This window comes from Scyliorhinus canicula, chromosome 3 (assembly GCF_902713615.1).
Source record: "Scyliorhinus canicula chromosome 3, sScyCan1.1, whole genome shotgun sequence".
Classification (NCBI taxonomy): Eukaryota; Metazoa; Chordata; class Chondrichthyes; order Carcharhiniformes; family Scyliorhinidae; genus Scyliorhinus; species Scyliorhinus canicula.
Window position 1 is genome coordinate 74,389,545 of NC_052148.1, and position 16,073 is coordinate 74,405,617.

A 16,073-nucleotide genomic window follows, 5' to 3' on the forward strand; every position below is an offset into this window, starting at 1 on the left:
TAGTGGCAGATTCACTTTTGCCCATTTAGTGCTACCATCTGTGAGAACTTGGTTCACCAGTTAACTTAAAACACAACTATTTATTGCAACTCTAAACACAATTTACAGTGTGCTTAATGGTCTTTCCATAGGGTCCAACTGCCAGGGCAAGTCCCAACATGTCCCAGTGAATTCTCAACTCCGTCCCTGATTAGGCTAGTGTGTCACATGACTCCTACAGAGAACGTTGCTTAAAGGGGTTAGCTACTCTTCTGCACCCCCCTTAAGTCCCCTTTTACCCATTGGAATAATTTAAAATTAAACAATTGCCAAACCAGTAAAAATAGTGAACACGTTTGCACTAGCCCATCAATGACTCAGTCTGTCTGTTGACGACTTCTTTCTCGTAGAGTCACATCGCTCAAGTGACTGAGGTTCTTCTATTGAGGTAGTTACTGACATTTCAACGTCCTCTGTTTCCACTGTTTCCTGCAGGATCACACTCTGGCCTGTTACTGGCTGATCTAACAATTCACTCTTCGGGCAATCCACAACTCTTCCTGATGGCACAATATGATCAGGTTGTAACACTGGCTCTTGAGATAGCTCTTGCCCATTCAAGCAGTCCATAAGCTTCTTTAAAAATTTGTCCTGTACTTTAACCTCAGAACAATGGCCCTGATATGGTGACAGCTCCTGATACTCAATTTGGTCCATTACCAAAATGATTGAAAAGTATATATATTTTTACTAAAGGCATTTTGCAAATGTATATGAAAATCACAGAAAATCAAACATCAACAGAACTGTGAACACAGGCTCCCGACATCCCCTGATACCAACACCCGAACACGCCCTGCCGACCCACTGGGACCCAACCTGAGGAAATCAATGAACGGTTTCCACCTCGGGTGAACCCCTCCTCCGATCTCCGCAAGGCATACTTGACCTTCTACAAACAGACATTCTGCGAGGTCACACACCCACACCCCTGCCTTTGGCAGCTCCGAGTCCTGCCAGCACAACAAGATCTGTCTCCAGGCTATCATGGGGGCAAAAGCCAAAACATTGGCCTCTCCTCACCTGGCTTTCCGGATCTTCTGACATGCTGAGTATTGCCAACTCCAGACCCGGAATCTCGGACATCAGATCTGAGACCCCTCATCAGAACCCTTCAACTTTGGACATTCCCAGAATATGTGGATGTGATTCGCTGGTCCCCCTGCACACCTATCTGCCACTTCTGCAAAGAGCTGGCTCATCCTCGCTACCACCATATGTACCACCTTAAACTGAGTGAGGCTTAACCTCGCACATGACAGGGACGCATTCATCCTCTGCAGGGCTCCCTTCTATGTCACGGCACACGCATTCCCCCCTCCAAAAACTCATTCCTCCCATTTTCACTTAAACTCTTCCACTGGAGCGCCCTCCCTCTCTATTACCACGGTGGTTAGCCCTGCTGCCTCACAGCTCCAGGGACCGGAGGTCAATTCTGGCCTCGGGTGACTGTCTGGGTGGAGTTTGCACTTACTCCCCGTGTCTGTGTGGGTTTCCTTTGGGTGCTCCGGTTTCCTCCCACAGTTCAAAGAAGTGCAGGTTAGTTGGATTGGGCATGCCAAATTTCTCCTTGAGTGTCCAAAAGGGGGTTATGGGGTTACTGGGTTATGGGGATAGGGTAGAGTCGTTGGCTTCAGTGGGGTGCACTTCAATGAATGATAACACAGTGAATAAATCTATGAATATATGTCTGACATTCTCCCCTCCCCAGTGTCATCCTCCAACAACAGCTTGTCTTGCAACACCGGAGGTGGCAGCCCCGGGAAGGACAGCACCTCTCCTCACAAAATCCCTCGCCTGCAGGTTTCTGAAACCATTACCTTTAGGTAGCTCATACGGTTCTTGCAACTCCTCCAGACTTGCGAACTTGCATCTATAAAAAAGGTCCCTAAAGTACTCTATCACCACCTGCGCACACCCCGGGAACCCCTCATCCAACCAAGCCGGCACAAATCTGTGGTTGTTCCATATCGGCGCCCACAACAGCATGCTGCCTGCACTGGCTCCACACCCACAGTGCTGAAACCACCACTGGGCTCATGGGATACTGGACTGGCAAGAACGGAAGGAGCACCAAAAGCAGTGCCCTTAAACTTAGCCCCCTACACAACACTTCCTCCATCCGTGTCCACACCGACCTCTTCTCCACTGCCCATTTGCTCACCATTGTGATTTTTGCCGCCAAATAATAATTCATCAAATCCGGAACGCCAGCCCTCCACCTCCCCCCCCCCCCCCCCCCCCCCCCCCCCCCCCCCCTCTCCAAAAATACCTTACTCACCAGGCAATGGGGAGAACGGGTACCCCTGCCTCATCCCCCGATGCAGCCTGAAGTTCCCCGTGCTCATCCTGTTCATCTGGACACTAGCCATCTGTACCACCTTTGCTACTGCTATCTCTACCTCCTGCCCCTCCGATGGCATCATAATAACATTAAGTAGCCCACGCACATTTGCCGACAACAGCTGACCCGTCACAAAGCCCGTCTGGTCCTCCCAGTCACTCCTGGCACGCAATCCTCTATTCCCGCTGACAACTTTGCATCAACATTAAGCAACGATATCGGGCGGTATGACCCACACTGCTCTGGATCCTTACCATTTCTTCAAAAATCAGCAACATGGATGCCTGTGACAGTGTTTGGGGGGGGGGGGGGGAGAACTACCCCTCACCCCTACCCCTCACCCCTACCCCTCACCCCTACCCCTCACCTTATTGTAAATCCTCATGAACAGAGGCCCAACTCCCCAGTAGTCGTATGCAAGGTGATCCTATATGATTGCAGGAACCTAATCAACTTGGTATTTGAAGATGTGGGTGGTAGCTTCTTCAAGCCAGCTTTGAAAGTCTGCACTGCCCTCTCAGCAAGTCCATTGGACGAAGGATGATACGGTGCCGTTCTGATGTTTTATTCCGTTAAAATCATAACCTTCTGAAACTCGGCACCAGTAAAAGCCGTTCCGTTGTCTGTAATGGGGATCTGTGGTACCCCTTGGATTGTGAAACACTGGTGCAGCTTCTCAACTGTGGCATAAGCAATTGTAGATCTCATCTCAAATGCCTCCATTCACTTTGAATGGGAGTCCACTAACAACAAAAACATTGTGCCCATAAAGGGTCCCACATAGTTGGCATGAACTTTAACCCATGGTTGGCCTGGCCATTCCCATGCATGTAACGGAGCTGCGACAGGTAACTTCTGCTGAAATTGGCAGTGATCGCCGTTAATTGCAGCGTCGTTGCCAGGCCACCATAGGTAGCTTCTCACTAGCACCTTCATTTTAGACACACCTGGATGGGCACTATGCAACTATTCCAGTAATAATTCTTATCCTGGTCCGGGGATCACCAACCATTTTTGATCCCCAAAAGATGATATCATCCTCACAGCTAAGCTCGTCTTTCCTGATCTGGTACGGTTCAACTTTCTCTGAAGCTTTCTCTTTCAGCCATCCATACATTATCTATTTCACCTTCGACAACACTCTGGCTCTGTTTGTTCAGTACTCAATCTGTTGAGCCGACACTAGCAAAGTGTCCTGAAAATTCATGGCCTCTCTTACCTCTTCTGATGGTGTGGGGTGTGCACCGTCACTGGCAAAGAAATACCACTTGGCTATCTGCATTGGCTATTTGTGTACCAGGATGATGTTCAATGGTGTACTCCTAAGCCAATAAGAACAACGTCCAATGCTGTATCCGGGCAGAAGCTATTGTTGGAATTGCCTCATCTTCCTTGAATAAACTCAACAGTGGCTTGTGGTCTGTCACTTAAAGTGCAATGCCTGCCATGTAGATATTGATGGAACTTTATGATGCCACAGATCATAGGTAGAACCTCTCCCACAATTAGTGAATAGTTCTTCTCCACTTCGGCCCTTCAAGCCCATTCATTATGATCATGGTTGCTCATCCAACTCCATATCCCTAATCCCGCTTTCCCCCATATCCTTTCATCCACTTCTCCCGGTGCTATATCTAACTACTTCTTGAAACCATACAATGTTTTGGACTCAACTACCTCTTGTGGTACCTAATTCCCCAGGTCAATCACTCTCTGGGTAAAGAAATTTCTCCTCATCTATGTCCTGAATGGTCTATTCCGAATCCTCCGACTGTGCCCACTCGTTCTGGTTATGGGTTAAAGTGGAAAGTGCGGATGATGTAAATGTTCAGCCAGCGTCTTATTGAATAGAGAATCATCCTTGAGAGGCCTACTGGCCTACCCCTGCTCCTATTTCTTATGTTCTTTTCCGAAGTCTGTGTACTTTTTATATAGTTAGTGCCATTATTATTTCAATGAGCTAATAATCCAAATGGCCTGGAATAATAATTCAAAGAACGTTCGCTCTAATTCAGCCATGGTAGTTTGAAAGCTTTGTTGTTTTTACATGCTGGCATCAGTAAATGTGACCATGAAGCAGGTACATTGTTCCAAATCTGAACTCCTTCAGGGAACAACAACATCTTACATTTATGTAATAAAATGCCCCAAGTTTCTTCACCGCAGCATTATGAAACAAAATATGACCCAAGCCACAGAAGGCCACATTGGGTTAGGTGACCAAAATGTTGTTTAAATAAGTGTCAAAGGTGGAGAGAGAGGCGCATAGGGAAAGTATTCCAGAACTTGGAGATGAGGCAAATGAAGGTGTGGTTGCCAATGGTGGAGTGTTTAAAATCAGGGATGCAGAAGAGGAAGGAAAGGAAACGAAAGCAAGAGGAAGAAAAAAATACTCCCATCTGTCAAGTCTCCTTCCCGTGCCATCATAGTTGTCTCTTAACTGTTCTCTGATGTAGCCTTAAAAGCTATTTAGTTGCATCAAACCTGCAGTGGCGGAAGAGGAACTTTTTAGGTACAACTAGAGATAGACAGATACTGGCCTTGTCACCACTGCCCGAGTCTTCAGTATAAATTAAGACAAAATAAAACTGCAGTCTTCATTCTGGAAGGTGGGAAGGAAGCCACTAGAAACTGGAATTATTTCCGAGACTTGGGATCTGATTTTACTTTTCCCACTGCAATCATGGGTGTAAGGTACTGTGTGCAGAAGTACCAACCTTAACATAGGAATTTATGAACCAAAATCAAATTTTGATTTTGTTTCCTCTATTCTGTTGGATAATGTTTTTGTTTGTTATCCTTCCAGTTATAATTGCACAACTATTTAGAATTCTGAGGTGAATATGTGAGTGCATAAATTTAAAAGTAGGTCATTATTTGCTTATAAGCATAAAATCCAGTTTGCAACCTTTAACAGAACTGTAGACTTGAAAGTATATTTTAATGTTTATAAAGACTGTAAGGGGTGATAGAAAATTATGCTGGAAAAATAAATTGGGAGGTGTAAAACAAATGTCTTGAATCGGATCACGTATAGCACCTGTTTGCTGGCTGGTAAATTAGAAGCGCTGTTGCAAAAGGTGGGTACGATGTTGACCTGTTTACCACTCTAGAACATCCTCCGATGAGGATAGCAATGCAGTAGTTATTTGCGCTTTATGCTGTCTGCAGGACCTGAGAACTGGTTGAGGATGGCACACTAGAAAGAAGTTGCCAAGGTAAGACTATGTAGCAATACTGTTTAACAGTTAGATGATCCAACTATGCATGCCACAGAGTGTTATCTGTCAACATTTAGTACTGCCTCCTGCCCTGGTAACTTTTGCATTGCTTGTGTTCCATCAGATCACATTTACGCTGCAACTGGCACCCTTTGCACACTCACGCCCTTAAACAAATTGTTGCGTAATACAGTTTAAATGCATGATGCATGGATAGACATATGGGATGGACTGCAGATGGGCACATGGCTGTCTTATGATCCATCTACTTTGGGACATAAAACAGTGCCACCGTGCTGTTGACATTCAAAGGGAAAGAAAATTATATTCTGGTCATGCTGAACTGTGCATTGTTATTTGTTCAATATATGCGTGGAGAGCATATTGCTTAATATTGCAATGATCCTTATCCCAAGCCTGAAGAAGTGGAAGGAAGCAGAAATTGTTGAAGAAGGAGGTGACCTAAATTATGACGGGTTCTACCATCCTTATTATGCATGTTGATTACAGGTGTTCTTAGAGCAGATGACACAGACTTGCAACTGGTATTATGTTGATTCTGAGTTTGAAGAATCATTCTATCCAGTCATTGCAAAGTAGGTGTGCCAGTGATGTCAAATAAGGTTCATGTCATATTAGTAAATGCAGACAATGCTACTGTTGTGCTACTTGGTATTCCTGTCATGTCTTATCGTGTACACTGCTTCAAGATATTCTTTTTGAGATACTTAAAACCAATCCTCATATTTGTGTTACGATTCCTATGGAGACCAATAACTTTTAAAGAGGTATCTGAATTTCCTGTGAGCAAGTAGAAAGATCGCAAGACAAGCTTTCAAGTTTTAAGACTTACTGTAACGAAAGCAACAATAACTAAGCACTATTTCAGTAGGCAACCTATTCTCTAAATTACAAAGGAAATTCCCCATTTAATGCTTTTAGTATGCCTAAAAATCCCCCTCTATGATATTTACACTGCCTCTTAAGTGAATGCTTCATTCGCCTGGAACCAGTCCAAAGCTATTCTCTGATCCTTATAGCTTGCTTCGTTTTTCCCTTTCCTGACGTAAAGCTAATCCCTGAACTGACTTTCATGTGAGGGGTATCCTGGAGATTCTTTCCTCCAGGCAAAGCTGGGCAAATCTTAAATCTCATTTAAACCTTCATGAACTTGGCTCCTTCAATCTAAGTGTAAACTCTGACCCTCCATCAGCATGGTGAATAATAGAGACTGCTTGCCTCTATTTTTAATTCTTTCTCATACGCTCTCCCTCTCTGCTGTCTTGCGCACTTTTGTGCTCTCTTGTTCGCATTCTTAGATTCTTGCCGACTAACCTGTCTTGAGGGTCATGGATATCTTAAAGAACCTGTACACTTGGATTACAACTGCTTGCTATGGACTCTTTCCCCTCTCAAAGCCCATCTCCATAGCAAGGTGAATCGCAGGGGCCTTGTATCCAGGTAGAGATGCTAATTTGCTATCCTTTAGACCTACAACTCCATTATACTTGAAATTAAATAGACAATCTAGTGCATAACCTCGGAGACCAAAGGTCTATCCACTGTCATCACAGATATCTTTGCCATTGTCCATAGGTGTGAACATCTTCCCAGTAAATCAATCTGGACCTCATAGTTCCCAAAGCAACCAAACCAGTCAGGCTTGTCAAGCACAATTAAGAGCAGACTGTATGACACCATTCACTTTACAACCCATTTACTTGAAATAAACAATCCCGAAATATAACAAATGTAGAAACTTCATATTTGTAATAGATTTCAATTTGAGGGGAAAGGAAGAGCTTTTTTAATGTGGCTATTCTTTAAAATGTCTGGACTGTACTGCTTGAAAACATGGTGGAAGTAGATCCAGTAGTAAGTCTCAAGAAGGGAATTGAATATACTCTTGAAAAGGAAAAAATGGCAGGCCCATAGGGAAAGAGGAGTAGAACACATGGACAAATGAGAGTTTGTCTAACTTGCTGGAGTTTTTTGAAGTTCTAACAGAGAGGGGCGATGATGGCAATGTGTTAATGTGATGTACCCATGTCATCAGCGCTGATGTGTACCACAATCACTGGTTGATCACCCTCCCCCTCTGGGTGCTGTGCAGTTATTCCATGACATTCTTGACCGAGGCAGTGGGAGGCAACACAACATCCTGGATCCGTGTCTGTGGCTGCTGAAAACCTGGCTGTTCCCCCAACTATCGAATCCCCTATCACTTGCCTTTCCGGTCTTTGTGCATCCCTGCTGTTACAGCTAAGCCACCCATATTGCTGTGGACTTGGCCCTGATGTCAAGACCCAAATGAACTGTCCCTTTTCATTAATTTTCAGAACTCCATACTTGTTGGAGAGTGAGATGCACTCGGGAGACTCCTACACTAACTGTATCTTTCTTCTTGACTGTCTGGTGATTACCTCTTCCCAGCCTCAACTCTTAAGCTGCGTGGTTCCCACACCTATTAAAATTGCTATCCATAAGGTCTGGACTGGTGCGCCGCAGTGACGCAAGCTGCTGCTCTGTTCAGAAACCCAGAAATCGAACTGCAAGAACTGACTACTCTTCCTGCACATATCCAGGATACAGGATAGAGTTTCCATGTAGACAGGGTGTGAATACAAGGGGTCAGAGCCGCTCTCCTATTGCTCTACTTATTAGGCAATGAAACTTGCTAAAGTGAAATGGTTGTATTTACTTAAGGAATATATGTTTGTAGTTATAACGTTTAACATTTTATGTGGTAAATCAGCAAGCTGTTGATTTCCTACAAATTGGGCAATGCACAATTTTGCTCCCTTGTGCTGTTGTAGAAACCATAAAATTGTAAAATAAAAAATTGGTGTTTGGCAAATGATAATTTAGATTTCCATGATTACCAGTGTCCAAAGATAGCCCTGTATTTTTAATCTTTGAATTTATTCAGCTAGTGTGCTTCTGACTTGTTTCCCATCCATATTCTAGAACATAAGAATTCCACCAATTTTTAACATAAAATGTCACAGGAGATTTATAAAGTAAAATTTGACATAAAGCCACATAAGAAGAACTTGGCCAAAGAGCATCACAAAGGAGAAAGCAGGCCATTTCACCACCTTGATTACCCTATTGGAGAAGATCGCACACGTTTTATCATCATGATTACAAGAACTATTCGGGAAGCATAGTGACTGGTCACCAAGCAGATCATTTATGTGATATTGATAGTGAGAATAAATGTTGGAGGACCTGGAATGGGCATGTCTGTGGGGACGCACTGAGCCATTGCAGTTTCCTTGCCTGTCTCCCATTTAGTCTGTCATGACAACAGTACTTTGTACCGACTCCAATCTGAGATCAGATTCCAGCATTCATGTGAGATTTGATCATAATTAACTCAAAGACTGTTTGAATGTGGCAGTAATCTCAGTCATAGTGTCACAATTGCATAGAAGGAGGCTATTCATCCTGTTGAGTGCATGCTGGCTCTCTGTACAATAATCCAGTCAGTTCCATTGCCTGCCCTATCCCCATAGTCCTGCATGTTGTTTCTTTCACTTGTCCATCCAGTTTCATTTTGAGATCATTGATTGTCCCTGCTACTTGTAAATGGTGAGTCCAGGTCATTGCCACCTTCTGTGTAAAAAATAAATAAATAAAAACTTCCTCATTCTCCCTATATCTTTTTCCTAAAATGTTAAATCTGTGGACGCAATTTAATGGCTTCTTCATGCCCAATTTGGTGATGCGACGAGGCCATTGTGCCGCTTGAAACGCTGGACAAGATGCTAGGCAAGATCCAGATATACATATTTAAATGAGCCAATTGGCTCCTGAGACCCGGGAACTAACTGCCCTGCCAGGGAGGCATCGCCAAAGCGCCCTGTTGTACTAGTCCATACAAACATGGAGCAGGCATAACGCACATTGGGGGTGGTGGTGGTGGGGGGGGGGGGGGGGGGGGGGGGGGGGGGGGGGGGAATCGGATCTCCCAAGCCACTGGAAACACCTGGATGGTTGGGTCCAGGGTAGGGTGGTGCCCTGCCACCCTGGTGCCTCGTTGACCGTCCCAGGGATCAGGCCCTGGGTGCCTTCCCTTAAGAGGTGTGTGTGTGTGGTCCAGAGGCTGCGAAGAGCTGAGACAGGGTCATAAGATAAGGTGGCAGTTAAAATTGGTACCTCGATCTGCAAAAACTCTTCTTGCACTGGCCAGCAGACAACCAGTGTCTGATTGCTACTGAGTAAAAAAAAGAATATGCACTGAGATGTTTTGGTGCTAAATACAGCAGCTGTGATCACACAGGTGTACAATGTGTTGTAATCACATGCTGACTGGAAGCTAAGACTGTTGCCATTATTACTATCCAGTGTTCAAAGGGACTTTTAGGTTGTCACAGCAGTCTTGAAACCTGACCACCAGCAGTTTGCAAGAGGCGCTGAAGAGCTTCGCTGGGAGAACAGCAGTGGCTCTTGAAAATAACCATGCTTTTCTCTCTCGGGATGATGGTAGTCATGCTCACACCCTGTCACTTGCTCAGTGTCATTTCTCTTGCCTGTCAGACAGCCAGCCAGCTGGGACACTGCTGCTGAGATAGACATCTTAAGCACAGAACTGCTTGAAGTTGCAGTCGCTTTCATTGAAAGTCCGCAGCGTTCGATCATCCATGCTGCAGCCAGTGGGGTAGCATTGCACAGGAACACTAGGACAGGCAAAGACACACAAGGCAGGCATCAAGTGAATGCATAATTGTGGTTAGTTTATTTCTGTGTGCTATTTAGCATGATTTCATGTATTATGGTGATATTTATCTTTGCATTGTGGGAATAGGACAATGATGGTCAGTGTCAGAGGTACTGCAAGGCTGCATTTTTTTATTCAACATTGGGATATGGGCATTGCTGGCTGGACCAGCATTTATTGCCCATAGCAGAGAGCATTTAAGAGTTCACATGTAGGCCAGACCAGGTAAGGATGACCGATTTTTTTTTAGTGAACCAGATGGGTTTTTATGACGACTAATGATGGTTTCATGGTGGTCATTAGACTTTTAATTTCAGACTTTTTAAATTGAGTTTAAACTCCACCATCTGCCCTGGTGGGGTTCGAACCCAGGTTCCAGAGCATTACCCGGGGCCTCTGGATTACTAGTCCAGCGACAATACCACTACGCCACAGCCTTCCCTTAGCATCTGTCTGAGACGCAAGTTCGATTCCAGCCTTCGGTGATTGGAGTTTGCACTGTCTCCTCGTGTCTGCATGGGTTTTCTCTGGGTGCTCCGGTTTCTTCCCAAAGTCCAAAGATGAGCAGCTTAGTTGAATTGGCCATGCTAAATTGCTCATTAAAATCCAAAGATGTGCAGGTTAGGTGGGGTTACAGGCATAGGACGGGAGGTGGGCCTGGGTAGGGTGCTCTTTTGCAGGGTCAAGGCAGTTTCGATGGATTGAATGGCCACTTTCTGCACGGCAGGGATTCTATAGATTCTGTGGGAAGGTTGGTGAATGGGAAATTGCCATTGCGGTTACTGGTATCCCTCTTGAATTAATTGTCCATGTACAGTCCTTTCCGCCTCTTCCTCTGCCATCCCTTTCTTGTTCTTCTGTACTCCAGCTCCTCGTTTGATAGCTGATGGCAGGAGAGCTCTCCTTCATGATGGCCAGATTATGCAGGATGCAGCATACCGCCACAAACCTCAAGACTCATTCAGCCAAGTACTCCAGGCTTCCTGCAGAGTGGTTCAGGCAGCAGAATTGTCACTTCTTCAGCATGCCAATCACCTGCTATGTCATGCTTCAGGTCAGCTGAGTCATGTAACCAGCAGTGACTGGATTTGGTAGCCTAATGTTTAAGTTACTACACTAGCAATCCAGAGACCAAGGCTAAAAATCCAGAGTCGTGAATTCATATTCCACCATGGCAGTTTGGGATTTTAGATTGTTAAATAACTCTGGAATAAAAAATCAATATCAGTATTGGTGATCATGAAACTACCCTAAAATAATACTGTATTCTTTTAAGGAAGAAAACCTGCCGTCCTTCCCAGGTCTGGCCTATGACTCCAGAGCCAGACTCTTAGCTGTCCTCTGAATATGCCCTAGTAAACCACCTAGTTGCATCAAAGCACTGTTTTAAAAAAATCATGCAGATGGCAGTAGTTTAAGAGGGTGCTTAACCATGTTCTCAAAGGCAATATGCCCGTTACAGTCACATCCATAAATAAATTAAAATTTTGGCTTATAGCCCAGTCGCCATTTTGGTTGAATTACAACTTGCATAGAAGACTGCTGAAGAATAAATGCCTCATGAATGTCATCAAGATACCAGGCTTTAATCTGCATTATGCACAGCCCAGGGTCTCTCACCTGCTGCAATGGAATTCTCTTTGGTTCAGATGCATGGCAGAGTTGGCATGTAGCACCCAGAAAATAAAGTGCATATGTTGGTGGCACCCATACCACAGGGAAACCTGCAGTCCCTGAAAACCCTTGTGCTGATTCTGAATCATTTCCTCTGTCTCTGTCAAAAGGGAATGGAATTAAGTTCTCTCTCTGCCTAAAGAGCTTCTGTGACCTCCCTTCAGCAATATTCTGCAATTTGTTTTTTTTAAAAAATTCATATACAGGATGTGGGCATCACTGGTTAGGCCAGCATTTACTGCCCATCCCTAGTTGCCCATCAGAAGATAGTGGCGAGCTGACTTCTTGAACCACTGCCGTCCTTGAGGTGTAGGTGCACCCAATGTGCTGTTAGGGAGGGAGTTCTAGGGTATTGCCCAGCAACAGTGAAGGAACAGTGATATATATCCAAGTCAGGATGGTGAGTGACTTGCAGGGGAACCTCGAGGTGGTGGGGTTCCCAGGATTGCTGCCTTTGTCCTTCTAGATCAGTGTTCTTCAAACTTTTTCCTGGGGACCCATTTTTACCAACCGGCCAACCTTCGGGACCCAACCCGGCCGACCTTCACGACCCACGCCAGCCGACCTGCGTGACCCACCATTTTCTCTTGCCTTGTTTGCTGCTGACAAAAATGCAGGAAATGGTTTTGGGTCCCTTTGGCCCTCGTACCCGTCCCTCCAATGGAACCTGTTGGATGAAGGTGAAGCCTTCCGGTGTCGGAAAGCATGGAGTCTCCATCTGTCCAAAGTTCTGAATTTTAAAATAAAATAAAACCCCCCCGAACTTGTAAAAAAAATAATTGAAAAAAATAAAAATTAAATGAATAAGTGAATAAAAACCACTACAGAACTTGTAAAACAAAAAGCTGCAACCGGTTATTTAAAAAAAAGCGGCCGCACTGCGCATGCATGCCCGATCATCGTGCGTGCATGCGCAATGCGACCACATTTTTAAAAAAACATGTTCGCGGCCGCTTGCAGCCATCGTTATGAAAAGCCGGCTGCTGTGCGGGGATTTGCGCAATCGGGAGCGCCGCGGACAACGGCTCCACGACCTTCCCGGCACCCACACGTGGGTCACGCCCCCTACTTTGAAGAACACTTAGAACATAGAACAGTACAGCACAGAACAGGCCCTTAGGCCCTCAATGTTGTGCCGAGCCATGATCACCCTACTCAAACCCACGTATCCACCCTATACCCGTAACCCAACAACCCCCCCCCCCCCCCCCCCCCCCCCCCGTAACCTTTATTAGGACACTACGGGCAATTTAGCATGGCCAATCCACCTAACCCGCACATCTTTGGACTGTGGGAGGAAACCGGAGCACCCGGAGGAAACCCACGCACACGGGGAGGACGTGCAGACTCCACACAGACAGTGACCCAGCCCGGAATCGAACCTGGGACCCTGGAGCTGTGAAGCATTTATGCTAACCACCATGCTACCCTTCTAGATGATAGTGGTCGTGGGTTTGGAAAGTGCTGTCTGAGGAATCTTGGTGCGTTACTGCACTGTATCTTGCAGATGGTACACATGGCTGCCGCTGCTCATCAGTGTTGGAGGGTTTAAATGTCTGTGGAAAGGGAAGCAATCAAATGGGCTGCTTTGTCCTGGATGGTGTCGAGCTTCTTGTGTTGTTGGAACTGCACTCGTCCAGACAAGTGAGAGTATTCCATTACACTCCTGACTTGTGCCTTGTAGATGGCGGATAGAGTTTGGGGGATCAGGAGATAAATTACTCTCCATTGAATTCCAATCCTTTGACCTGCCTGGTATCCACAGTACTAATATGGCTAGTCCAGTTGGTTGTTGTGAATATCCATAGCAGCTGCCTAGAAGGAGGCAAGGCACATAAAGTTCATAGCTATGGTCACTTTTGCGGCCTCCTGTAATGTGGTCATTGTTTTGCTCTGTGGCGTAAGCTGTGGTTGAAGCAGCCAGCGGATATCAGTGAACTCAAATATTTCTTATCACTGAAGTTTAGGTCGAAGACTTATTCTCTGAACGTCCTGGATGACATCCCACCAAGAATTCTTGGGCGAAATTCTCCGACCCCCCGCAGGGTTGGAGAATTGCCCGGGGCCGGCGTAAATCCTACCCCCGTCAAGGCCGGAATTCTCCGCCACCCGGGAATTGGCAGGGGCGGGAATTGCGTCACGCCGATCGGCGTGACCCCCCCCCCCCCCCCCCCCCCCCCCCCCCCCGCGGCGATTCTCCGGCCTGCGATGGGCCGAAGTCCCGCCACTGAGGCGCCAATTCCGCCGACGTGATTTCAACCACCTCTGGTGGCGGCGGGATTGGCGGTGAGAGCGGGCCTCCGGGATCCTGGGGGGGGGGGGACGTGGGCCGATCGGACCCCAGGGGGTGCCCTCACGGTGGCCTGGCCCGCGATCGGGGCCCACCAATCGGCGGGCCAGTGCCGTGGGGGCACTCTCTTTCTTCCGCCACGGCCTCCACCATGGCGGAGGCGGAAGAGATCCCCCCCTACCGCGCATGCGCCAGTGGTGACGTAAACGGCCGCTGACGCACCGGCGCATGCACAAACCTGCAACGGTCTTTCGGCCAGCCCCAACGCTAGGCGGCGGGCGTCAAAGGCCGTTGGCGCCGGTTTTGGCGCCAGTCGGCGTGGCGCCAACCACTCCGGCGTGGGCCTAGCCCCCAAAGGTGCGGAAAATTACGCACCTTTGGGGAGGCACGACGCCGGACCGGTTGGCGCCACTCCGCTATGCCAGGGCCCCGCCGGGTAGGGGAGAATCCCGGCCCTGATCTCAATTCTCCTCACTGTTTTGGCAGTTGTCCTGCTCCGAGTGGCTTCTTTTCATTCTCCTAATCTAGTTGTATTCCAAGGGGAAGGTCTAGTAATGTCTGGGAGAACCTACTTTGTGCAGACGCCTTGAAGCCAGCAGAAAGTGCTTCAGCACATACACCACCACTTGAAACAACTATAGAAAGCACCAAAAAATTTAGAATTGTAACAACGGCTGGAAGTAATAAACCAGCAACTAAACTGTATGATACCACTGTACATACCACTGATGGTTTTTTAAATGCAGCTTACTGTCATGTTCAGCTGTGCAAGGCTGAGAGGGTGTAGGCCAGTTTGAATTATAAAATGGCAGTGGTGATTGACATCATGGCTACATGCTTCTGGTAGATATAAAGTGCTTGCGAACTAACCACTTACCAATACAGCGTCAACCTCTGTTTGCAGAAGTAGTGTTTGTGCAGTGCGGATAACATTTTGGAGCCTCAAGAGGTCTCTTGGCACCCAAACAACAACTGCAACCAAACCCAATTTCACTCGCTCCCCACCTTGTGTTGTGACTGAATTTATGGCCACCAAGCCAAAACTAAACCAAATGGACCTTTCATATTTGTTGCGTATAGATAGCATCATGCCTTTATTGTTGTAAAATAGTATGACTCCAACTCTCGTTGAGTACTACCAAGAAATAATGCTTTGGATGAAATTATAGCCTGTGGAAACAGGGTACATGTATATGCACTTGTGATATCCTCTTGCAGTACGTTCTGTTATAATTCACCATTTCACTATACTTCATTTTTTTGTTTTGCAGCTTTTATGACCATGGCCATCATTCTGCTACATACATTCTGGAGTGTGCTATTCTTTGATGGATTTGAGAATAAACGATGGGTGGCTGTTGTCGCAGTTATTGCAACACACTTGCTAGTGTCAGGACTGGTGAGATTTCTGCTCTTTGATCTGTTTCAGATGTCTGAACTCCTCCTGTATTATATACCATTTGATGGTTTTCAACACCTTCCCGAGGGCAATTGAAATGAAATGAAAATCGCTTGTTGTCACGAGTAGGCTTCAATGAAGTTACTGTGAAAAGCCCCTAGTCGCCACATTCCGGCGCCTGTCCGGGGAGGCTGGTACGGGAATCGAACCGTGCTGCTGGTCTGCTTTAAAAGCCAGCGATTTAGCCTAGTGAGCTAAACCAGCCCCTATGAAATGAAATGAAAATCGCTTATTGTCACAAGTAGGCTTCAAATGAAGTTACTGTGAAAAGCCCCTAGTCGCCACACTCCGGTGCCTGTTCGGGGAGGCTGATATGGGAATTG

At 46.3% G+C, this 16,073-nt stretch overlaps 1 protein-coding gene across 3 annotated transcripts in view; it reads left to right on the top strand.

Annotated features, from left to right (window-relative positions):
- Positions 1-16,073, top strand: part of zgc:114200 (uncharacterized protein LOC559336 homolog) — a 104,457-nt gene that overhangs the window by 65,983 nt on the left and 22,401 nt on the right. For all 3 annotated transcript variants that reach the window (XM_038790746.1, XM_038790744.1, XM_038790745.1), the window contains one exon: positions 15,563-15,690. In XM_038790746.1, coding sequence (XP_038646674.1) covers positions 15,563-15,690 — 128 coding nt within the window. The remainder of the gene's footprint in view (positions 1-15,562; positions 15,691-16,073) is intronic.